The sequence below is a fragment of the Larus michahellis genome, chromosome 3, assembly GCF_964199755.1.
Source record: "Larus michahellis chromosome 3, bLarMic1.1, whole genome shotgun sequence".
Lineage (NCBI taxonomy): Eukaryota > Metazoa > Chordata > Aves > Charadriiformes > Laridae > Larus > Larus michahellis.
Genome location: NC_133898.1, coordinates 12,519,075 through 12,537,753, shown reverse-complemented (window position 1 = coordinate 12,537,753; position 18,679 = coordinate 12,519,075). Strand labels below are relative to the sequence as shown.

Sequence of the window (18,679 nt, the reverse complement as noted above, 5' to 3'; positions counted from 1 at the left end):
AATGTACCAAAAGCACATGGAAACAAAACCATTAATCTTATTTTGAGAATTGGGTTTGGGTTTGTGTTGTTGGGGTTTTTTTAATGTTATGAGTGAAGAGGGTTCTGGATTTTGAGATGCAGTAGAAAATGATGATCCTATATTCTGTTTATTTGGTAGCATTCACTGAGGAGTAAGAGTAAATGGATATGAACACTCAGGATGAAGTACAATACATACAAGTGACAGATACAATATGTGAAGACTGTGTTTTCCTACCATTTCGAAAGCTCATCTTGTTATATGAACACCTTCCTTGCAAAAATCCAATATTCCATCTTTGCAGTTGTGTAGCTTTCTGTGGGAATGGCAATTTCATTGTCCTTTTGCAACATCCAAGAAATGTAGGCACAGAAAACAAACCGTAGCTCTATTTCACCATTATAAAGGATTTTGTTTGGTGCCACAGCTTTGAAGAAGCTTCAAACATCTTCAGCAGCCCCACGGAGTTTCAGCATTTCTGAAAGATTTAAATGTATACTGTTTTGTGTCTTTAGTATATTTACAGAGCTGTGGTTCTACTTTGGGATTCTGGACACATGGGCAAATCACTTAAGTGCTGTTGGTTACTGTATATTTCACTGTAATCCCTAGATAAAATGAATTAGTTATGTTCAGCTTTGAGTATGTACACTGAAGAACATATGAAGTTAAAAGACACTTAATGAGTTCCAGTCAACATTTAAATTCCTTTTCAATAAGTGACACTGGAATCTTCTAGAAAAAATACACTCTGCTACTGCTACTCCAGACTAATGTTCTGGGCCACTCCCATGTTACGGGACTTCATTGTCTAGAAAATATTTATTATTATTTGAAGTTCTGTAGGGAGCAATAGTGACTTACTCTGTGTTGTAACTACTGAACATCACATTAACATGTATTGAATTTAATACTTAAAAGAACGTCACTTTCATATATACGAATATTTAGAAGACTGGAGATGTGCAATTAACTTTAACAATTATTCTTCAGGTTTACAAAGAAGACCTACCTCAGCTGAAACAGCAAAGTAAAGAGAAAAACCATTCTGTGCCCTTCCTTAAAAGAGAACGAGCACCCGAGGACAGTTTAAAGTTGCAGTTTATACATGGGTAGAGTAATATTTTTTCCCTGACTGTTAAAACATCCTAACAATGTTAATCAAGTCACATCAGAGCATTTAGCAAAGCATTTTTCAGTGCTTACCCACAATTAATTCGGTTGTCATTATTACTGTGGGTAATTTTTGGAATATTAGCCATAGATTTTCTTTTCCTTCCTTGTATTTGTTGAGGAACAAGAGAAGGTTGTAATACTGTAGCCATATAATAAATCAGCATTGCATTTTACAAAATTTGAAACTAGCTGTTGACTACACCTTGTGTTTCCTGAAGCAAAGTTTCTCTGTTAAGTTGATCGTGATGTGATTTGTAAAGTTAAATTGATCATAGCTGTGATTTGTAAAAATGCCTGATAGATTTCTGCTTGAACCCGAGTCCCTGTAAAACTTACCTGGACACAATTCCATGTGAATTATACTAATAATAAGTACTAATTTACTTTTATTATACCAGTAAGTACTAATTTATTTTTATTATACTACTAATAAGTACTAATTTATTTTTATTATACTAGTAAGTACTAATTTATTTTTATTATATTACTACTAAGTACTAATTTAGGAGGTAGTTGCAAAGTAAACCACGACAAGATTCATGGATGCTCCTGGTGGGATTAGTCTCTCTGCCTGGACGCTGTGATATTTCTGAGCTAAAGCTGACACCACAGATGTACTCTTTTCAAGTTAATGTACCAACTATTAGCACAATTTGTTAGACAAAGTACCGGAAGAGTTTTGAAACAGAATATAACTTGTTTTGTATTTACTTCAGTTACAGAGGCTATGACTGTCGAAATAACTTGTTCTACACACAAACTGGAGAAGTGGTGTATCACATTGCTGCTGTAGCAGTTGTATATAATAGGCAACAACACACTCAAAGGTTGTATCTTGGTCACGATGATGACATCCTCAGCCTAAGCATTCACCCAGTGAAAGACTATGTTGCAACTGGGCAGGTGGGTATTTAGAAGTGACGATCTTAGCAAAACGTGGAAATAAAGTCCCTTTACAATATATAATTAGGAAAAATGTGGTTCTCTGTCCTTCAGTAGAGTGTTTCCTCCTACGTATGGGTAAGCTGCATGATGCTTCCTATACCCCTGCCAAACTGCTGGGGAGTTTGCTGGACTGGAAACTGTTTGAGGTGATTATTAAATCATTCCTGTGTAACAAAAAAACCTCGCCAATCCTATGCTGTGGCCTTGCAAAAAATCTTATATTCACTTTGAACCTCTGCTTTCATCTGTGTAAATGCAGGAGCTGTATTTTATCTGCATCCTAGGAGGTTTGGGGGTTTTGTTATTCAGTCTCAGTGGTTTTGTACTGTAGTAGCATTCAAAAGCCTTCTTCAGATAAAGGCTATTTCATATTGGGCAGTCTGCTGATATCAGGTACTGAATATGATATATTCCATATGTTTATATATATTCATGTATCACGATAAATGATATCATTAATATGATACTGAATACTGATGTTTTAGAGAATAATTACTGATATTTCTCTAAAGGAGAAAATTGATCTTGAAAACAGATAAAACGGGGCAAGTGGAAGAGCAGTTACCTCTGGAGTGTTTTGAAGATATGATTATCCTAGTTACTGATATTGGTGTGCTTTGAACTTCTGTGAGCAGATATTCTGGTTAATGCTCTGATTTAGGTTGGAAGAGATGCTGCTATCCATGTTTGGGACACACAGACACTGAAATGTTTATCATTGCTCAAAGGCCAGCATCAAAGAGGAGTGTGCGCACTGGATTTTTCAGGTAAGCCACAACCTATATTTATCTAAATGATTAATTAAAAAGCAATCCTTATGATGAAATCTTAATTTGAATAGCTAGCCAATTTTACAACCAATACAAATTTTACATAAAAGTCTGCAACAGTTTTGATAAGAATAGCGTGCGTAGTGTGAAGTCAGTCACGGGCCTTTTGTCAGGCGATCAATAATTGATTTTTGTGATGTCTAATACATAATACCAAGTGTACAGCTGGGACTCTGGTGGCTGTCTACATGGTGGTATAATAATTTAAAAGCAGGCAGAATGGTGACTTGAAGTGTATAAACGAAATGGGAACATGATCTGTAGGCTCATGCAATTCTTCAAATTTGCTAACAATTCCCAAATTTTTCAGTGGCTTTCCAGAAGAAGCAAATACAACCAGCAGTTATCTGCTATTTCTCCTACTTGTCTTTCTGAGATGAGATGAGATGACAACCTAAGTTGTATCAGTTCTCAAAGGGTAATTCCTGTTTTCAGCACTGAAAAACATGCATATGATGGTGACTTATATACTTTTGCATCTTTATAAAAGTGCTTACAAATTCATTCTCCCTTTTTCCATTAAAAAAAAAATACTTTAGCTGAAGTATCCTTTTCTTAGTCTGATTTTTTTTCAATTAAACATAATTTATTTCATATTCTCCTCTCTAGAAATGTGGTAAGAATTCATTAGGACATAGATCATATTTATGAGATAGGCCTATATGAAAGAAGTTTTACTTCCACAAAGATAAGTTTGTGGAACCAAATCATATTCCATTATCGGAAGAGGAGCCTTGGTGTTCATCCAAGAGCTGGAATTCAAATGTGAAATTGGTGATCCATTGTGGTGTGTAACCTAGCTCTGAAAAGAGATATGGTACCAGAAGAAGAGAAAATGGATAAGGATGATCTAATTGACATAGTGTGTATAGATGTTAAAAAACTTCTCATTACAATCTGTAGTAGAACAAACATTCATATATTTAGAAAATACTTACTTTGTGGTTTATATTTTCAACAAAGATTAGATTCCTGTACAAGACAGTAGCACTCCCTGTATTAGAATCCACGTACTTCTGTAAAAGCCTCAAGAACAACCTGGCCACATATTCTGTGGACATAAATCTGTACAAAAATATTAAAGCTCTTTTTAAAAGTAGCAATCACTGGCATCATTACAACGTTGCTTTAGGACCTGATCCTGAGTATGCACATATTGCATTCCTAACTGTCTTTCGCTAAGGTTCTTGGCATAGAGAGGAACAGATAGTTGTGCAAATATGCACCTCACTACAATATCAGAGTGCTACTAGGGTCTACTTTGTAGGGAGTTTTGATTGTGTTAATAATAAATATTTCTAAATCATAGAATCGTAGAACAGTTTGGGTTGGAAGGGACCTTTGAAGGTCATCTAGTCCAACCCCCCTGCAATGAATAGGGACATTTTCAACTAGATCAGGTTACTCAGATCCCCATCCAACCTGACCTTGAATGTTTCCAGGGATGGGGTATCTACCACCTCTCTGGGCAGCCTGTTCCAGTGTTTCACCACCCTCTTAGTAAAAAATTTCTTCCTTGTCTCTAGTCTAAATCTTCCCTCTTTCAGTTTAAAGCCATTACCCTTGTTCTATTGCAACAGGCCCCGCTAAAAAGTTTGGCCCCATCTTTCTTATAAGCGCCCTTTAAGTCCTGAAAGGCCACTAAGGTCTCCCTTGAGCCTTCTCTTCTCCAGGCTGAATAACCCCAATTCTGTCAGCCTGTCCTCACAGGAGAGGTGTTCCAGCTCTCTGATCAATTTTTGTGGCCCTTCTCTGCAGCTGGTCCAACAGGTTGAGGTCACAGTACTTGAAGCTTACAGAAAGAAACCTAAAACTCCAAAGATACCTTTTTTGGCTGTACTTATCTGGCAGCTGACTCTATACTACCCGTTCTCTATGCTCCTACTCGCTTTCTAAAGCATCTGCTATTGGCCATTACTGAAAACAGTGTACAGAGCTGGGTCAGTTTTGTAGGACCATGCGGATGATGTTATGAATCGAAGATTATAATTGCATTCATGCAGTGTTTGGTTGTGCCCTCTGGTGGCTAATTTAACATCTATAATTTTGGATATTAATTGGCGTGTATACCCTGTATTAATGCATAAAACCTCCTGTTTCAAGTGACTAAAGTTTAAATAGTATTCTTACCAAGAAAATTTGGTTACCCATGTTTTGTTTACACAATTGAGGAGTTACCCCTAAAAATAATTATTGCCATCCAAATAAACAAATATACCTCTTTCTTAAATAATACATATTATATAATGTATATTTACCTTTCATATCAGCTATCTTCATAGCATATTATCTCACTAAAACTATTATAGAATGGTTCTTACTGTCTCCTTTGCTTTCCTTTCCTTTCTCATTAACTTTTTGTGTCTCCTTGTTTGTGTACTTACTTTTTTTTTTTTTTTTTATTTAATAAACTCCATTTTGGTTCCTGTCCTTTTTTTCAACTTCATTCTTTCCTGCCTACGTACATTCCTTCCATCTAGGCCTGTTTCACTCAACTGGGAACTCTTCTTTCTGTAATTCCCCTTCTCCTTCTTGACTTGCTTCTCATCGAACTCAGTTGCTAAATACTGAGACCCGTCTAGCTGTGAGGACCCGTTCACCCTTATGAAGTAGTGCTAATGGAGTAATTTATACCAGCAGCACTCTGTCTATTCTTGAAGTCAAATATGCTTAAGCACAGAGCCCTTAACATCTGTTAACTTCTACGTGAAGTAACATCGTCAAATCATTGCTTTCATTCACTTTTTTGGGCGTCTCACCAGTTGCTCCTCCACCTTTAACTTTTCTGCATTTAAAAAAATAATCAGGTGATTGGCTCCTGCTACAACCTATAAAGTTCAATTCCCTTATCATATACTTCAGCAATTACGGTTTAGTTTTTAAAAATTTTCAAAATTTTGTGACAGTAGTTTGTGTCTAGAAGTTTGTTAACAATGTTCTTGTTTATTTTTATTTGATACAAGTAGCAAGAATGCCTAGGTACTGTTGAATTATGTATGATATTCTGTTCTTGCTTTTCATCCTCTCATTTTCAGCAGTGCTGTGTCTTTCCTGCAGTACAAGAGATGAAAGCTGGCAGTTAATTTTAGCCTTAGAATTTTCTACCATATTTATAGTTTCATTATATTGACTATTAACTTTTAACCAGCCGTTTCATTATACACTAGGAATTCTTGTCACCATTTCAAGCAAAAGAAAAGGAACATCATCTGATCAGAAATATTTCAAATAAAATGTAATGTGATTTTGGAGTACTTGGACTTTATTAAATTGGCTTTCATTGTCTTGTTTGATCCTACCTACCTTCCTTGTATTTACACAAAAGAATCTTTTGTTTCTGCCTTTGGGAAAGATCAGTGGTTTGATAAGGTATACAAATATAAAAAAACCCCCTAAAATAGGTCAGACATACAAACATAATAGAAGATAATGAAGTCGAAAGAATGACTTGCAATCATCCAGTTAAAAGTTAAGCAGAAAAATCTTATTGTGACCTATAACACAACCTGTTCTGTCTCTGATAAGGGTGCTGCCATATTTAAAGTCACCTTAGTTAAGAAGAGGAAGGCTAGGTCATGGATTAGGAAAGTGCTCTGTGAAATCTCTGTGAAAGCTGATGCGTCATCAGCCAGTAGGTATTAATTTCGGTGCTCAGTATTGCAGTATGAATCCTCCTTGTGGGTAAAACCTTCAGCAGGTATAGACTTCTGTTATGTTAACAGATTGGGCAGGTTGACTCGCTCCTTCAGTTCATTTGTCTAATTTTCTACACAGTCTACTTTAGGAACTGAGGGCCATCAGTGAATCTGAACCCTAATCTCTCAAAGTATTAGTTCCTTTTTTTTTTTTTTGCTTCATTTATAATACGTCATTTGAAATTCAGTTTACAATGTATTTGTTGTGTTCGTTGCCTGTTGTATTTTCAGCTAAACATTACCACCTTTAACATTAAGTATTGCTTCTGTACAGCTGATGGAAAATGTTTGGCATCTGTTGGGCTAGATGATAATCATGCCATTGTTTTTTGGGATTGGAAAAAAGGAGAAAAGCTAGCAACAACCAGGTGAGAATACATCTTGGTGTAAATGTGCCTTGTGATTACATTTTTCTGAATAATATCATCCATGTGTATTTCTTTCTTTATAGGAAAAAACACATCTCTGAAAACAGAATGGTGTTTCAGAGCAATATATCCAGATTAAAAACCTTGGGATGTACAGTTTAGTGTTTGGAAATCCCGTGAACTATTTCTGTCAAGAGTTCCCTAGCTTTCCTGTTAGGATAGCTACGTTAATATCATAGCTCATTTAGTGATTTTCAAGTTAAGTTAATATTTTCTCCCAGTTTTATTTCCTGATTCATGGCAGAAGTATCAGAATTGTCATATTTTCCTTTATGCATTAGGTAATATGCTGCGTTCCATTCAGTGTACGTATGCAGATCACTTTTCTAAAAAGAAAAAAGTGTTCCTTCTCATATAAATAGATTTTTCATGGTCTGCTAATCTTGCTTTCTGAGTCAGCTTTTTTCTGAGATATTTGCTCTTTGCAGTTACTAACAGAAAGCTTAGCTAATCACCCTGTAGTGAAGAAGCTTTTGCAATTGCTTGAAGAGACCAGTGGTGGGAGGAGAACTGGATTACAGTTTACATGTTTGCTTTTTTTCTTCTAGAAAATATCGAATTGCAGTATTTTCTTTCTACTATACTAGTTGTACATGATAGAAGAACCAAACTGCTTGAGAACCTGATTTCTGTCTTACCCTCAGGCAAATCAAATGTACCTCTGAGGTCAAGACACTAGAATCGTGTAGAATTTATGTAAGCACGGATTTATGTACCAGAAACAGGAGGAATTCATTTCAAATCCTGTCTGCAACCATGTAACATCTGGCATTGATCAGTAGAAATTATTAGTAGGACTACAAAAAAGTGCCTGTGAAAGATAATTTACTTCTATTATTATATGGTGACATATTCCAGAAGAAATTATAAGATTTTCTCCTGGCAACATTATCTGTTAGTAGTGTACCATTATGGAAGAAACAAATGTTTTGATTCAAGCGTGTGGGTACCATAATCTATATTAGCTATATAAATTTGTCTCAGACATCCAGATTATTAGGCAGCAAGATTTTAAATCTTGCTTATTGACAGTGTCGTCTGTGTTGTAAAACGTGACATTTTCATTTGCTTTCCAGTCCTAGTTTTACTGTCTCAGATTGTGCTTCAGACTCACGAGTGAAGAAGTACCTTATATATTCCCATAGAGATCTTTTAAGCTTTTAACAAGATAACGATGGGCTATATGGCTACCTGTCTCTTGCTGCTCGCAGGAGAGATACAAGATTAAGTACTCGGGTCCTTTTCAGTGTGTAATACTATTATGTACCAAATGTATCTACTATTATTGCTAATCTATTATTTTGAAAATATGCAGGGTCCTCACAGAGAGCACAATAAAAGAGTTTATCATCTCAAAAGTTCCAATTTAAGTTATTGTTTATATTTTAGCAGTGCCTAAAGGCAAGTCCCCCATTCTGGTAAGCACAGTAGGACACGTAAAGAGAGAGACAAATATCAAGTCAGGAGAGTTTACATCCAAATTTTAGACATGACCCTCATGTGGGCTTAGCGGACAAGAAAAATAGAAGGGCATCTCCTTACAATCATGTAGACCCACACGAGGAATTCAACCAAACGACTAAACCTGAAAAAAGAAGTGTACGTTCACTACGTACAAACATTCATTATGTTTATTCTGTAGGTTGGTGGTTTTTTTATTGTGACTATCCCTTTTGCTTAATCTTCTTAGGACGATTTATTTTAGCATGACTTCTCAGTTTTCGTGTCACAGTGTTCAGAATATACTCTTGTTTTAATTGCTCACTAGATAAATTATACAGCTTGTTTCCCTATCTTGGCTCTGCAGTCTTCTGTCTAGTTTCATTAAAATCCTTATTGAGTCAGTGTACGCTGTTAGAATCAAAATATATCTGAGCTTCTTTCACTAGCTTCTCATGCCGTACATGCTGACGCGGTGCTGGTCCTGTTTGATCCTAGTGTTTTGTATTGGTGCGCTGCAATCCCTAAGAGAGGGGCATCGTCAAATTTATTTACAATCGCAATCAGGGAACATTATGTTCTTTACTTTCTTCATCCTGTAAGAGCAAATGTCTTGTGCCGGTTCTTTGGAACACGAGGACGCAAAAACTACGCAGGTTTGTATATGTGTTTTGGTCTGACCGTTGCAGGAAATTGGGCCATACAGTCGTGTGTCAACACTGTTCATCCTATCACATGGGCAGACATACTCTTGTCATTTTACAGGGGACACCCGCACTGGGATGCAATTAGTTTGATTTTGGACTCACGGCGGTACACTTTGCCGATGTGATAGATGCTTCCAGAAGAAGCAGTGTAACTGGCCTGAACTGAAAGGCTGGGTGGGCATCATTATAGCAAAGTAGAGGAACAGGAGAAGGAGAAACTGCAGGAGGATATACTTCAGACATCAAAGGTGTAAAGGACTGGTTTTCATCTTTTAGACTGATTAAGCAGAAGAAAATACTGAAACCAAGAGGCTTATCAGAACCGTGTGATTTTTCAGATCTGCTAAACCTGTCAGATGAAGGTGACATTCTCATAGTACAAAACCGGAAAATTCAAACTGAAAGGCTAGTGATTTTTGCTTTTTATAAAACACTGAAATAGGAATAATTACTACTTTGCATCTGGGAATATTTTTTGCAATGGTTAAACTTACACATTTCCATAAATACATACTCCAACAGAATAATTACCTGAGAACTAAATTTGAAGGTGTATATACTGCTGAACGAACTGTTTCCTAAATTATAATTGTATAATTTCTTATTTTATTTTTCCCCCTTGAAGCAGTAGGTTAAAGACTTCCTCGTTTTTCTTGACAGAGGATTTAAATATGTTTTAATTGAGTTCTTACCATTTAAATATTTATGCTGCCCTTTATACCTTTTCTTAATTGCATTGACCTTTGTTGCTTGCTTCTTCATTATGACTTAACTGAACTGAAATTCAGTGGGAGGTAATTTTTATTCACCACATTTCTGTAGTCTAATTCTTCTGTAAGCCAACTTTGAGTCAGCTTCCAAGGCTAAGCTCTTGCAGGTTAGAAATATGGCTCTCTACTTTTTGTTAGCTAGGGTAATGATGGTAGAAATAATATAGACGTAGCCTCTGTGACTAGTCCCCCAATCCTTATAGTGTTGTAGATCCATGCTGTTGTTTTTGCACCAAGAGTACCACAGTCATGGTGATTAGACCGTCATTGTTAAAGACTCTGTTTGGTTAGTCCAATATGATGAAATGCCTGTTTAAAACAAATTAGTTTGAAATTTCATCCCTTAGAGTGTTTTTTCGTTTTTATTCTTATTGCAGGGGCCATAAAGATAAAATATTTGTGGTGAAGTGTAATCCGCATCATGTAGACAAACTAGTCACAGTTGGGATGAAGCATATCAAATTTTGGCAGCAAACAGGTACTGTATTGAATATTTTATATTTATTTCATTTGAAAATGCGTGTATTTTTAATACAGGAACATCACGTTCTCAGTTTAAGACTTTGTTTTATTTGTAAAGCAATTTTCTAGTTACCAAAATAGTAAAAAGGGGAAAACCTGCCTCCGAATCTGCAAATGTCACAATATTCCTTTCTCTTTGGAAGTCATTTCCAGCTAATTGTTTTTTAACTCAAGTCATACTATTACGGATTTCTCCTGAATAAGCATCCTTGGCTTTCAGAAAACATGCAGTCCTGTAATTCACTTAGGCAGATTAGGACCCTTGTGAAAATGCCAGCTGGTAGCCAAGAATCTTAGGTACCTCTGGCACACTGCTAAAAATGGTAGTGTTTGCACCTCAGTTACTGACATAACACTTCAGCAACCCTTCAGTTTCAAGATAGAGCTGGTTTTCAGTCATCGGAGATGACTTTCAGAGATGGAAGCACATTTTTCAAAGTGCCAGGCTGTAAAGGTAGGCTGGAGGATGGGCCTTAATAGGCGTGCCTGGGCAAAACAAAAAAAAAGAAATAAAGAATCACATGTTTTGCAGAAGTTCATTTATAGTAATTTATGTTTTATCCATTAGGCTAAAAATCATGATATGATATCACAAGAATCAAGATATCAAGGTAATACATTTTTCGTATGACACAGGAGTTTTGTTTCCTTTTCTAAATAATGAAAGATGAAAACGTGTTTTCCATTATTTGAAACCAGGGTAAGATTCTGCAAACCAATAAGCAAAATATTCAGAATGGGAAGTAGCTATCAGTCTAGCATGTTCTGTCAAACTGAAGAAGACAGCAAAACTGGCTTCTGTTTGAGTATATTTTTTATTCAGGACTGGATATTTTGTCGTTCACGACTTTTAATCATATACACACTACACAAGGTCCCAGAGAGCATCTTCCATGTGTAAAATTCAGTAAAGGTAGGCAGCACAAGGGCAGCTAAAAATAGAATTCAAGGGAACTCAGGGCAAAATCAGATTTTCAGGCAAAATCAGATAGTTTTAAGAAGTTCCTATACTTACACTGTACTTTACAGCGGTCAAGTGGTTCAGGTGCTCTCATGTAAAAATTACTTTTTTTTCTTCCCCTGCACTTCATGTTTAGGTTATTTTTGTAGTAAAGACATTTGCTGTTTGCCAAATTCTGCTACGGGAAATTTGCATTAAGCAGTATCTTACTTGAAGAATAATCCCTTTGGAATAAAAATGGTGTCTTTCGAATTAAGATTTGCTCAGTGGAATTGGGACTTCCAGTCTGGTGTTAACTGTGAAATACATGATGACTTGAAGCAAGGACACCGACGCCTATATTATTTTGTAATTCTTTGTGTATTTTTGTCTATGAGCACTCAGTTCATGGGCGCATATGGCTACTTCCTGCTTTCTGAACCAAAGTAAGGTGGTGGCAGTTTGGTTCTCTGGCAATCAGAAGAGGAGCAAATCTACCATTTATTCTGCAAAACTGCCGTCAAATTGTCAACTTGCCAGTGGACAACTAAACCAAACCTCTAGTATCTCATGTGCAGTTATGGTCACCTCGAAAGAGAGAAAGCTTGGTAGAAGCTCGTCAGCTGTTCTGTGCAAAAAATGTTCTGCCAGCCATTGTATTAATTCTTTTTACACAATTCCTCACCAAAATTTATCATTTGCCTGGAAATAGCAATCTGAAAAACAGAGCCTCTACTGCTTCAAAACTGCCATTACTAGATTGACTTTCTTTTATTATGTTTTTTCCCTCTGCACAGTGTTTTCAGTATTTCTATTATCTACTATGTCTTAGGCAATCACAAGAGATGATGGGGTTTTGTCCTTTACATTTGTTCTTTTATAGCATTATGACTAGAAACCAAAATATAAAAAGACTTACTTTTATTTATATTGCAGGTGGAGGCTTTACATCAAAACGAGGAACATTTGGAACTACTGGAAAATTGGAAACTATGATGAGCGTTTCATACGGGCGAATAGAAGACATAGTTTTCTCTGGCGCCGCTACTGGAGACATTTATATCTGGAAGGATACTCTGTTGCTTAAGACCGTGAAAGCCCACGATGGACCTGTATTTGCCATGCACGCATTGGATAAGGTATTTCGTCTTTATTATTTTTGTTGCAATACTGGATTTTAGAAGTGTATAACTAACTATCTCCCAATGAAGTTACTCAGGTTTTGTACATGTGTATGTACACGTGTATGTACATTGTTCTACATTGCACTAACATTGAAGGTGCTTTAATAAACAAAACCATAACAGAAAACAAGTTGCCCTGGATGAATCTGAATGTGATTCAAATCATGAAACCAATATTAATGAGTTCTGTTATTTGGTAGACCTGTATTTGTAAGCACCACTTTATATGTCCTCGTTACCTGACCAATAGCTTTCTGACATCCAAATATGCAGAATTTATTTCTCACTGTGCTCATGCGTGTCATTTTCATATTTGTAAACCACAGAAGAGTAACAGGTAACATTCATTGCCTCTTCAACATGGTTCCAAAAGCATTTTTGCATTATCAGTTTCCAAAATACGAAACAGGATATTTTTAATAATATTATCACTCTGTCTTAGGCAAGCAAGACTTCAAATATCCAAAAGTCTTGTTTTTCTGAGTTAATTATTCCAGATATCAAAAGTATTTTCCTTCAGTTGCATCAATAAATCTTTAAAAGAAACTATTACAAAATATATTATTGACATCACATAAATGAGGTTGGGGCAAAGTTTTGCCAGTTGAAACCCACTGGCAAGTTGAAGATGTTGTTAATGGAATATCCTTTTTGACATGATAGTTTCAACTTTAAAAGTATAGCATGAGAAGAAGAATATTAGATAATAATATTTTTATATATCAAGGTCGGTCAGTTAAAATCCCTGTGGCTCAGTCCCTTCTGTCCGTAATTGATTGTTTCTAGCTTTTCCATCAATTTTTCTATTATTTGTTCTTGACGCTCTATCTTCTGAACATCCCCTTCAATTACATTTTTGTTTGTTAGTTTTTTATGCTGTGTTTTGCACTTGCTTGGCACAGATAAAGAGTATCTACCAAGGGAATTAACCAAAGAATTGGTCCCTTTGCGTTATTAGGACTCAGTTTGAACCATCTGCTGAGTCCATTGAATTTGGAATAATTTGAGAAGCTATTATTACCAACTACTGCCTCTTCTAAGAATGAAGCACGTATTTTTCCATAGCTTATTTCCACATGCAGAAAAATGTTATGGTCCAGTATTACTAGTTAGAGTACTCTGCATCATTGTAAGTCTTTATAACCCTAGAAAAGCAGCTCTCTAGATTTTCTCCCCTTATTGTTTTCTTCATAGGTATAGGCTGAAGTATTTTTAATTCGACACATGAATAAAATGCAGGGGATAATTTATGCTGCCTTTGGACATGTCTTTTAAAATATTAAACTATTCACATGACTGCTGACATTTGTGTGTGTTTTCATACTGTCATTGTACAGGGTTTTGCAACTGGTGGAAAAGATGGAATTGTGGCACTTTGGGATGATATGTTTGAAAGATGTCTGAAGACGTACGCTATTAAAAGAGCAGCACTATCTGCTAGTTCTAAAGGTATTATTTTTTACTGTGTTTTAATAAGGACTATATGCATGAAGGCTGGTAAAATGGCAGTAATAGGTGTCAAATCTTACCAGAACACAAAAAGAACATTAATATACTACTTACTACTCTGTGCTGGAATTTTCTGTTTTGATTGATTTCAGTTTTATTTTCCACAGTCTTTGCCATTTATAGTTTGTTCTGCTATTTCTTCCTCTATTCCGTGACGTTTGGCTTTGTTTTCACTGAAGAAATTATTTTTAAAAGAAATGTCACAAGGCTGTGAGTCTTGGCTCTTCCAAGATCCATTCTGTTTAGCAGCTATCTTCCTCAAGTGGCCAAATTTCATGTAGTGAGACCAGGGTCCCTATGAGTTGGATAGACCTGTTAAATTCTACTTCCCCAGGCATCAGTGTGGATGTCTGTAAAGTGGTATTCATAGATAATCACAGAATTAATGTCCATGTTGCTGGAGCATCTGAATCCCTTATATACTGTCACTGTTAACGCAGTAAAATACCGATCTTGATATTGCCACAATATAGACTAGCACAAGCTTCCCTCCTTTGAACTATTAATTACATCCATGGATTATCCTGTAGTTTGATCAGGCAAGTGTATCTCATGTTTCATTATTTTAAATAGATTTTAATTATAGGTGATGTAAGCTGTGTGAATTATAGGTGATACGAGTCTCTTTTTGATTTCGCAATTATCCTAAAATTAATATTTTTGTATTCTTCAGGTTTACTTTTAGAAGACAATCCTTCTATTCGAGCCATCAGTCTAGGACATGGGCATATACTAGTGGGAACTAAAAATGGAGAGATACTTGAAATTGATAAAAGTGGCCCTATGACTCTACTTGTTCAGGTAGTGTATGGCTCTTCCATGTGAAAATATTCCCTGTATAAATACAAGACATTATAAGATTTTCCCAGTCATTTCTTTCTGTTTTCATTAATCCTGTTGATCAATGTTGTTTTCCTTGCTCAGGCAGAAGTTGATGCTTTCTTATGTAAATGACTTTGAGATTCACTGAAGATTCCAGAATTCTGAAAGTGAAACAAGCAGTCTATTAAGTTCAAACGCTGATGAGAGTTTTTATGAATTCTTTAGCCATTTTAGTTCAGGACCCAACATAAAAATGAAAAATGAAGAGTAGAGCTAACACAGTTTCTGACAGTATGGTTCCATTTATTTGTTTTACTGGGAATCTAGCGTATTTTATTGGGAATCTAGCGTATTCTAAAGGATGCTATATTTTAATTAGTGAAAAATTGTTTTAGAGTTATGACAACTTTCTTCAGTGACATGCAGTTGTCACTGCATGTGTTACAAAGCATAGAGAGATCTCTTTTTGCAAGACAAAGTATTTTGCAATGTTTCGTTAAAAATTTTTCATACATATGTCCACTGATGTATTTGATGTTGCTTGAATAACCCTAATGTCTATATGTAGAAAATTGTATAATTTACTGAGTTATAATTTGTCAAGTTTTTATTTTTTGTTTTCTAAAAATGACTTAATTGACAAAAATGACAAAAATATGGTTTCCTTGGTCTTTTTCTTTCCAGTTAGCTCTGACCACATAAAGTAATCTTTGAAATTTGTATTGCCTGCATCACAGCCTCACTAACCTACATGTGCAAAGCTGTATTTCATAAATTATGTAACTCATTTACTACTTTGGAATTGCAATCTCTTCCTAACATAGTTGCCTTCATATGAATACTAGGGTTGCAAGAGAGTAGAATTACCCGATTGCTTTGAGTTTTCTGATAAAGAGAAGTGTCATAATTGTCATCCATCTTAAATTACATGCTTGCATGCATCAAGTTGAGCTAAAATAGAAAATACATAAAGTGTAATTAAGATGTCATGACAGTTCCTCCCTTTTTTCTTTTAATGGTATTTTTCCATCTGAACAAAAATGCCAGTTACCAAACTGAAATACGGATCGAGAATAGTAAAAAATTATATAATCTTGAAATGCTGTGCCAGCAAGATGTATGCAAATTGAAGCAAATCTAGAAAAAGCAGGAAGAGTGATTAAAAAGTTTTAAAACTGAGTTCTGAGGTAAGATTAAAAGAACTAAATACGTGTATTTTGGGAAAACAAGTTCTCCAGGATCTAAAAAATTACATAAACCTTGAAGAGAGATTAGCCCATATTAGGATTTCAGGAAGAAGTCCTGTTTGGGGAGTAAGTATTTCCTGCTCAAGTCTGGAAGAGAGAGCACTGGAGGAAAAGGAATTACAGCTGGTAATAGTAGAGGAGACTATGGAAAAGTATCTTTTAGATGGTTATCAGAGGAAACAGACCAGACATTCAGGTCTGTTTGAATGTGGAACATTTTTGAGAGGAGATCTTTATTGCCTGGGACTTGTAAAAGGAGGCAAGGCAAGTGCTAGAACTTTTTACATAAACCCAAACGCGTTATTTTCTCTTACATTAAATGGTTTCCTTTAGGGGCATATGGAAGGAGAAGTTTGGGGCTTGGCAGCTCATCCTCTCTTGCCAGTCTGTGCAACAGTGAGTGATGATAAAACACTACGAATCTGGGAACTTTCATCCCAGCATCGCATGCTGGCAGTGAGGAAACTCAAAAAAGGTAATTCTCATTTGGCGACACACTGTGATAGTAATGATACTACTCTATTTTGGTAACAGTTACATCTTTGCTTTTGGTGCACATCACAGGCGTTAATTACGTAGGAAGAGGAGACAGTCATTAAGAAATTGGAAGCACAGGAACTAAATTGTCTTTGGCATGTGTCAAGTCAATGAAAAGGATAGAAAGAAAAAGGATTATAATCTATTGTAATGAGTAATAAAGAAATTAACTTTAATCTTCCTCTGATTCCAAGGGAATAAGTTGACCTCAGGATCATTTTCCTTCATAAGAATACTTAAGATCAGCATATTTGTTGCTGACATTAAAAAGTTTCTTTCGAAAGACAAATGTAAAATTTTCTGCATGTTGAGTACAACCAGCTTTCAGTGGCAACACGAACTTTGCATGTCATACCAACTTCTCTGAAAATGAACAGGTTTTCTCCTCTGTATACCATTAGATGAGCTGTGTTGTAATTACGCTTTCTCAAAATTACTCTTATTTCATTTATTCACTTATGTCCTTCAGGAAATTTTATGGTGTAAATTCAACATGCTTCATTTTCAGTGACAGATCCAGAGCACAAAAACTCTTAACTGGCTGAGGGAAAACAGAGTCAAATGTTTTGGAGAGGTGAACTCAGGGATGGATGAGGATAGCTGTATGAGAGAGTATGGTCAGAAATAATGTTGAGGCAAAAAGTAAGTGGAGGAAGTGTAGTACATCTCTGTTTTAAATGTGTTCCACCTGAAAAGAATCATATTAAATAATAGTCATATAATGAAGAAGCTTTCAAGTTCAGTATCCCTGAAAGACATGTAGTTATGCTGCCCATAATGAGTCTTTGAATTTTCCAATTGGATTTCCCTTCTGTATGTTTTCTGTGTTTTTCTTTTTTTTTTTTTTAATTAATTTTATTTCTATCATTGGCGTGTTTAGAACGTAGTTGGAAGGTGATATTTTCACCTAAACCCATTTCAAGACTCATCAAATCACCATTGTCAATTCAAGAACAGCCTATACAGAGGGTATATTCTCACTTAGTAAAACATTATTCATAGCCCTCCTATCACATAATATATTTGGTTTAATAAATAACTAATCTATTTTAAAATTATACGCTCGATGTAAAAACTTTTCAGTTGCAGTTTGTTCACGGTTTTCTCCTTTCCATTTTCTTTTGTAGGTGGACGATGCTGTGCCTTTTCTCCTGATGGGAAAGCCTTGGCTGTAGGATTGAATGATGGCAGTTTTCTGGTGGTAAACGCTGACACTGTTGAAGATATGGTCTCTTTTCACCACAGAAAGGAAATGATCTCAGATATAAAGTTTTCACGAGGTATAATCAGATGATAAGGTGAAAGGGCGGTGTTTATCTTGGAGCTTGTTTTTTACGTCTAGACAAAAGATTGAATGTTCCGAACGAAGATAGAGATGGGAGCATGCGCTCCATGCATTTAAATACTTTACAATTCCGTATGGATGTATGCAGCCTCGTATAATGGGGCCCACCCCTAACTGGTGCATTTGGATGCACTACAGTAGTGAAATTGCATAACAATAATAATTATAACATGTAAACCTTTAATAACCTCAGTGTCTCTTCTTTACAGAATCAGGAAAGTACCTGGCTGTGGCTTCCCATGATAATTTTGTAGATATTTACAATGTACTTACCAGCAAAAGAGTTGGCATTTGTAAAGGTGCATCTAGCTATATCACACACATTGACTGGGACTCAAGAGGTAAAATGTTTGACCAGAGATACAGATTTAAAATGCCTATAAAATGGAATATCAGAAAACTGTTCACATACCAGTTACTAAGATAAACTGTAACTACTAATGCAAGTGATTTTTCAACATCAAGCACCATATGGGTTCAGTGCAACTACATTTGTTGGCCTCCCTTGTAGCATTTGTACCAGAGTACATGGTACTTCACTGCTGACAACATATGACTAAA

The 18,679-nt window shown here is 35.8% G+C and overlaps 1 protein-coding gene across 4 annotated transcripts in view; it reads left to right on the top strand.

Annotated features, from left to right (window-relative positions):
* EML6 (EMAP like 6) overlaps positions 1 to 18,679 on the top strand; it is a 136,682-nt gene that overhangs the window by 79,181 nt on the left and 38,822 nt on the right. For 3 of the 4 annotated variants that reach the window (XR_012585935.1, XM_074578609.1, XM_074578608.1), the window contains exons 14-24: positions 1,015 to 1,133; positions 1,914 to 2,100; positions 2,804 to 2,909; positions 6,942 to 7,035; positions 10,390 to 10,490; positions 12,411 to 12,613; positions 13,996 to 14,107; positions 14,841 to 14,968; positions 16,570 to 16,711; positions 17,901 to 18,053; positions 18,328 to 18,459. Coding sequence is in view for 3 of the 4 variants with exons in the window: in XM_074578609.1 (XP_074434710.1) it covers positions 1,015 to 1,133; positions 1,914 to 2,100; positions 2,804 to 2,909; positions 6,942 to 7,035; positions 10,390 to 10,490; positions 12,411 to 12,613; positions 13,996 to 14,107; positions 14,841 to 14,968; positions 16,570 to 16,711; positions 17,901 to 18,053; positions 18,328 to 18,459 (1,477 nt within the window). In the remaining variant the exon portion in view is untranslated. The remainder of the gene's footprint in view (positions 1 to 1,014; positions 1,134 to 1,913; positions 2,101 to 2,803; positions 2,910 to 6,941; positions 7,036 to 10,389; positions 10,491 to 12,410; positions 12,614 to 13,995; positions 14,108 to 14,840; positions 14,969 to 16,569; positions 16,712 to 17,900; positions 18,054 to 18,327; positions 18,460 to 18,679) is intronic. The other variant, XM_074578610.1, reaches the window with a different exon arrangement.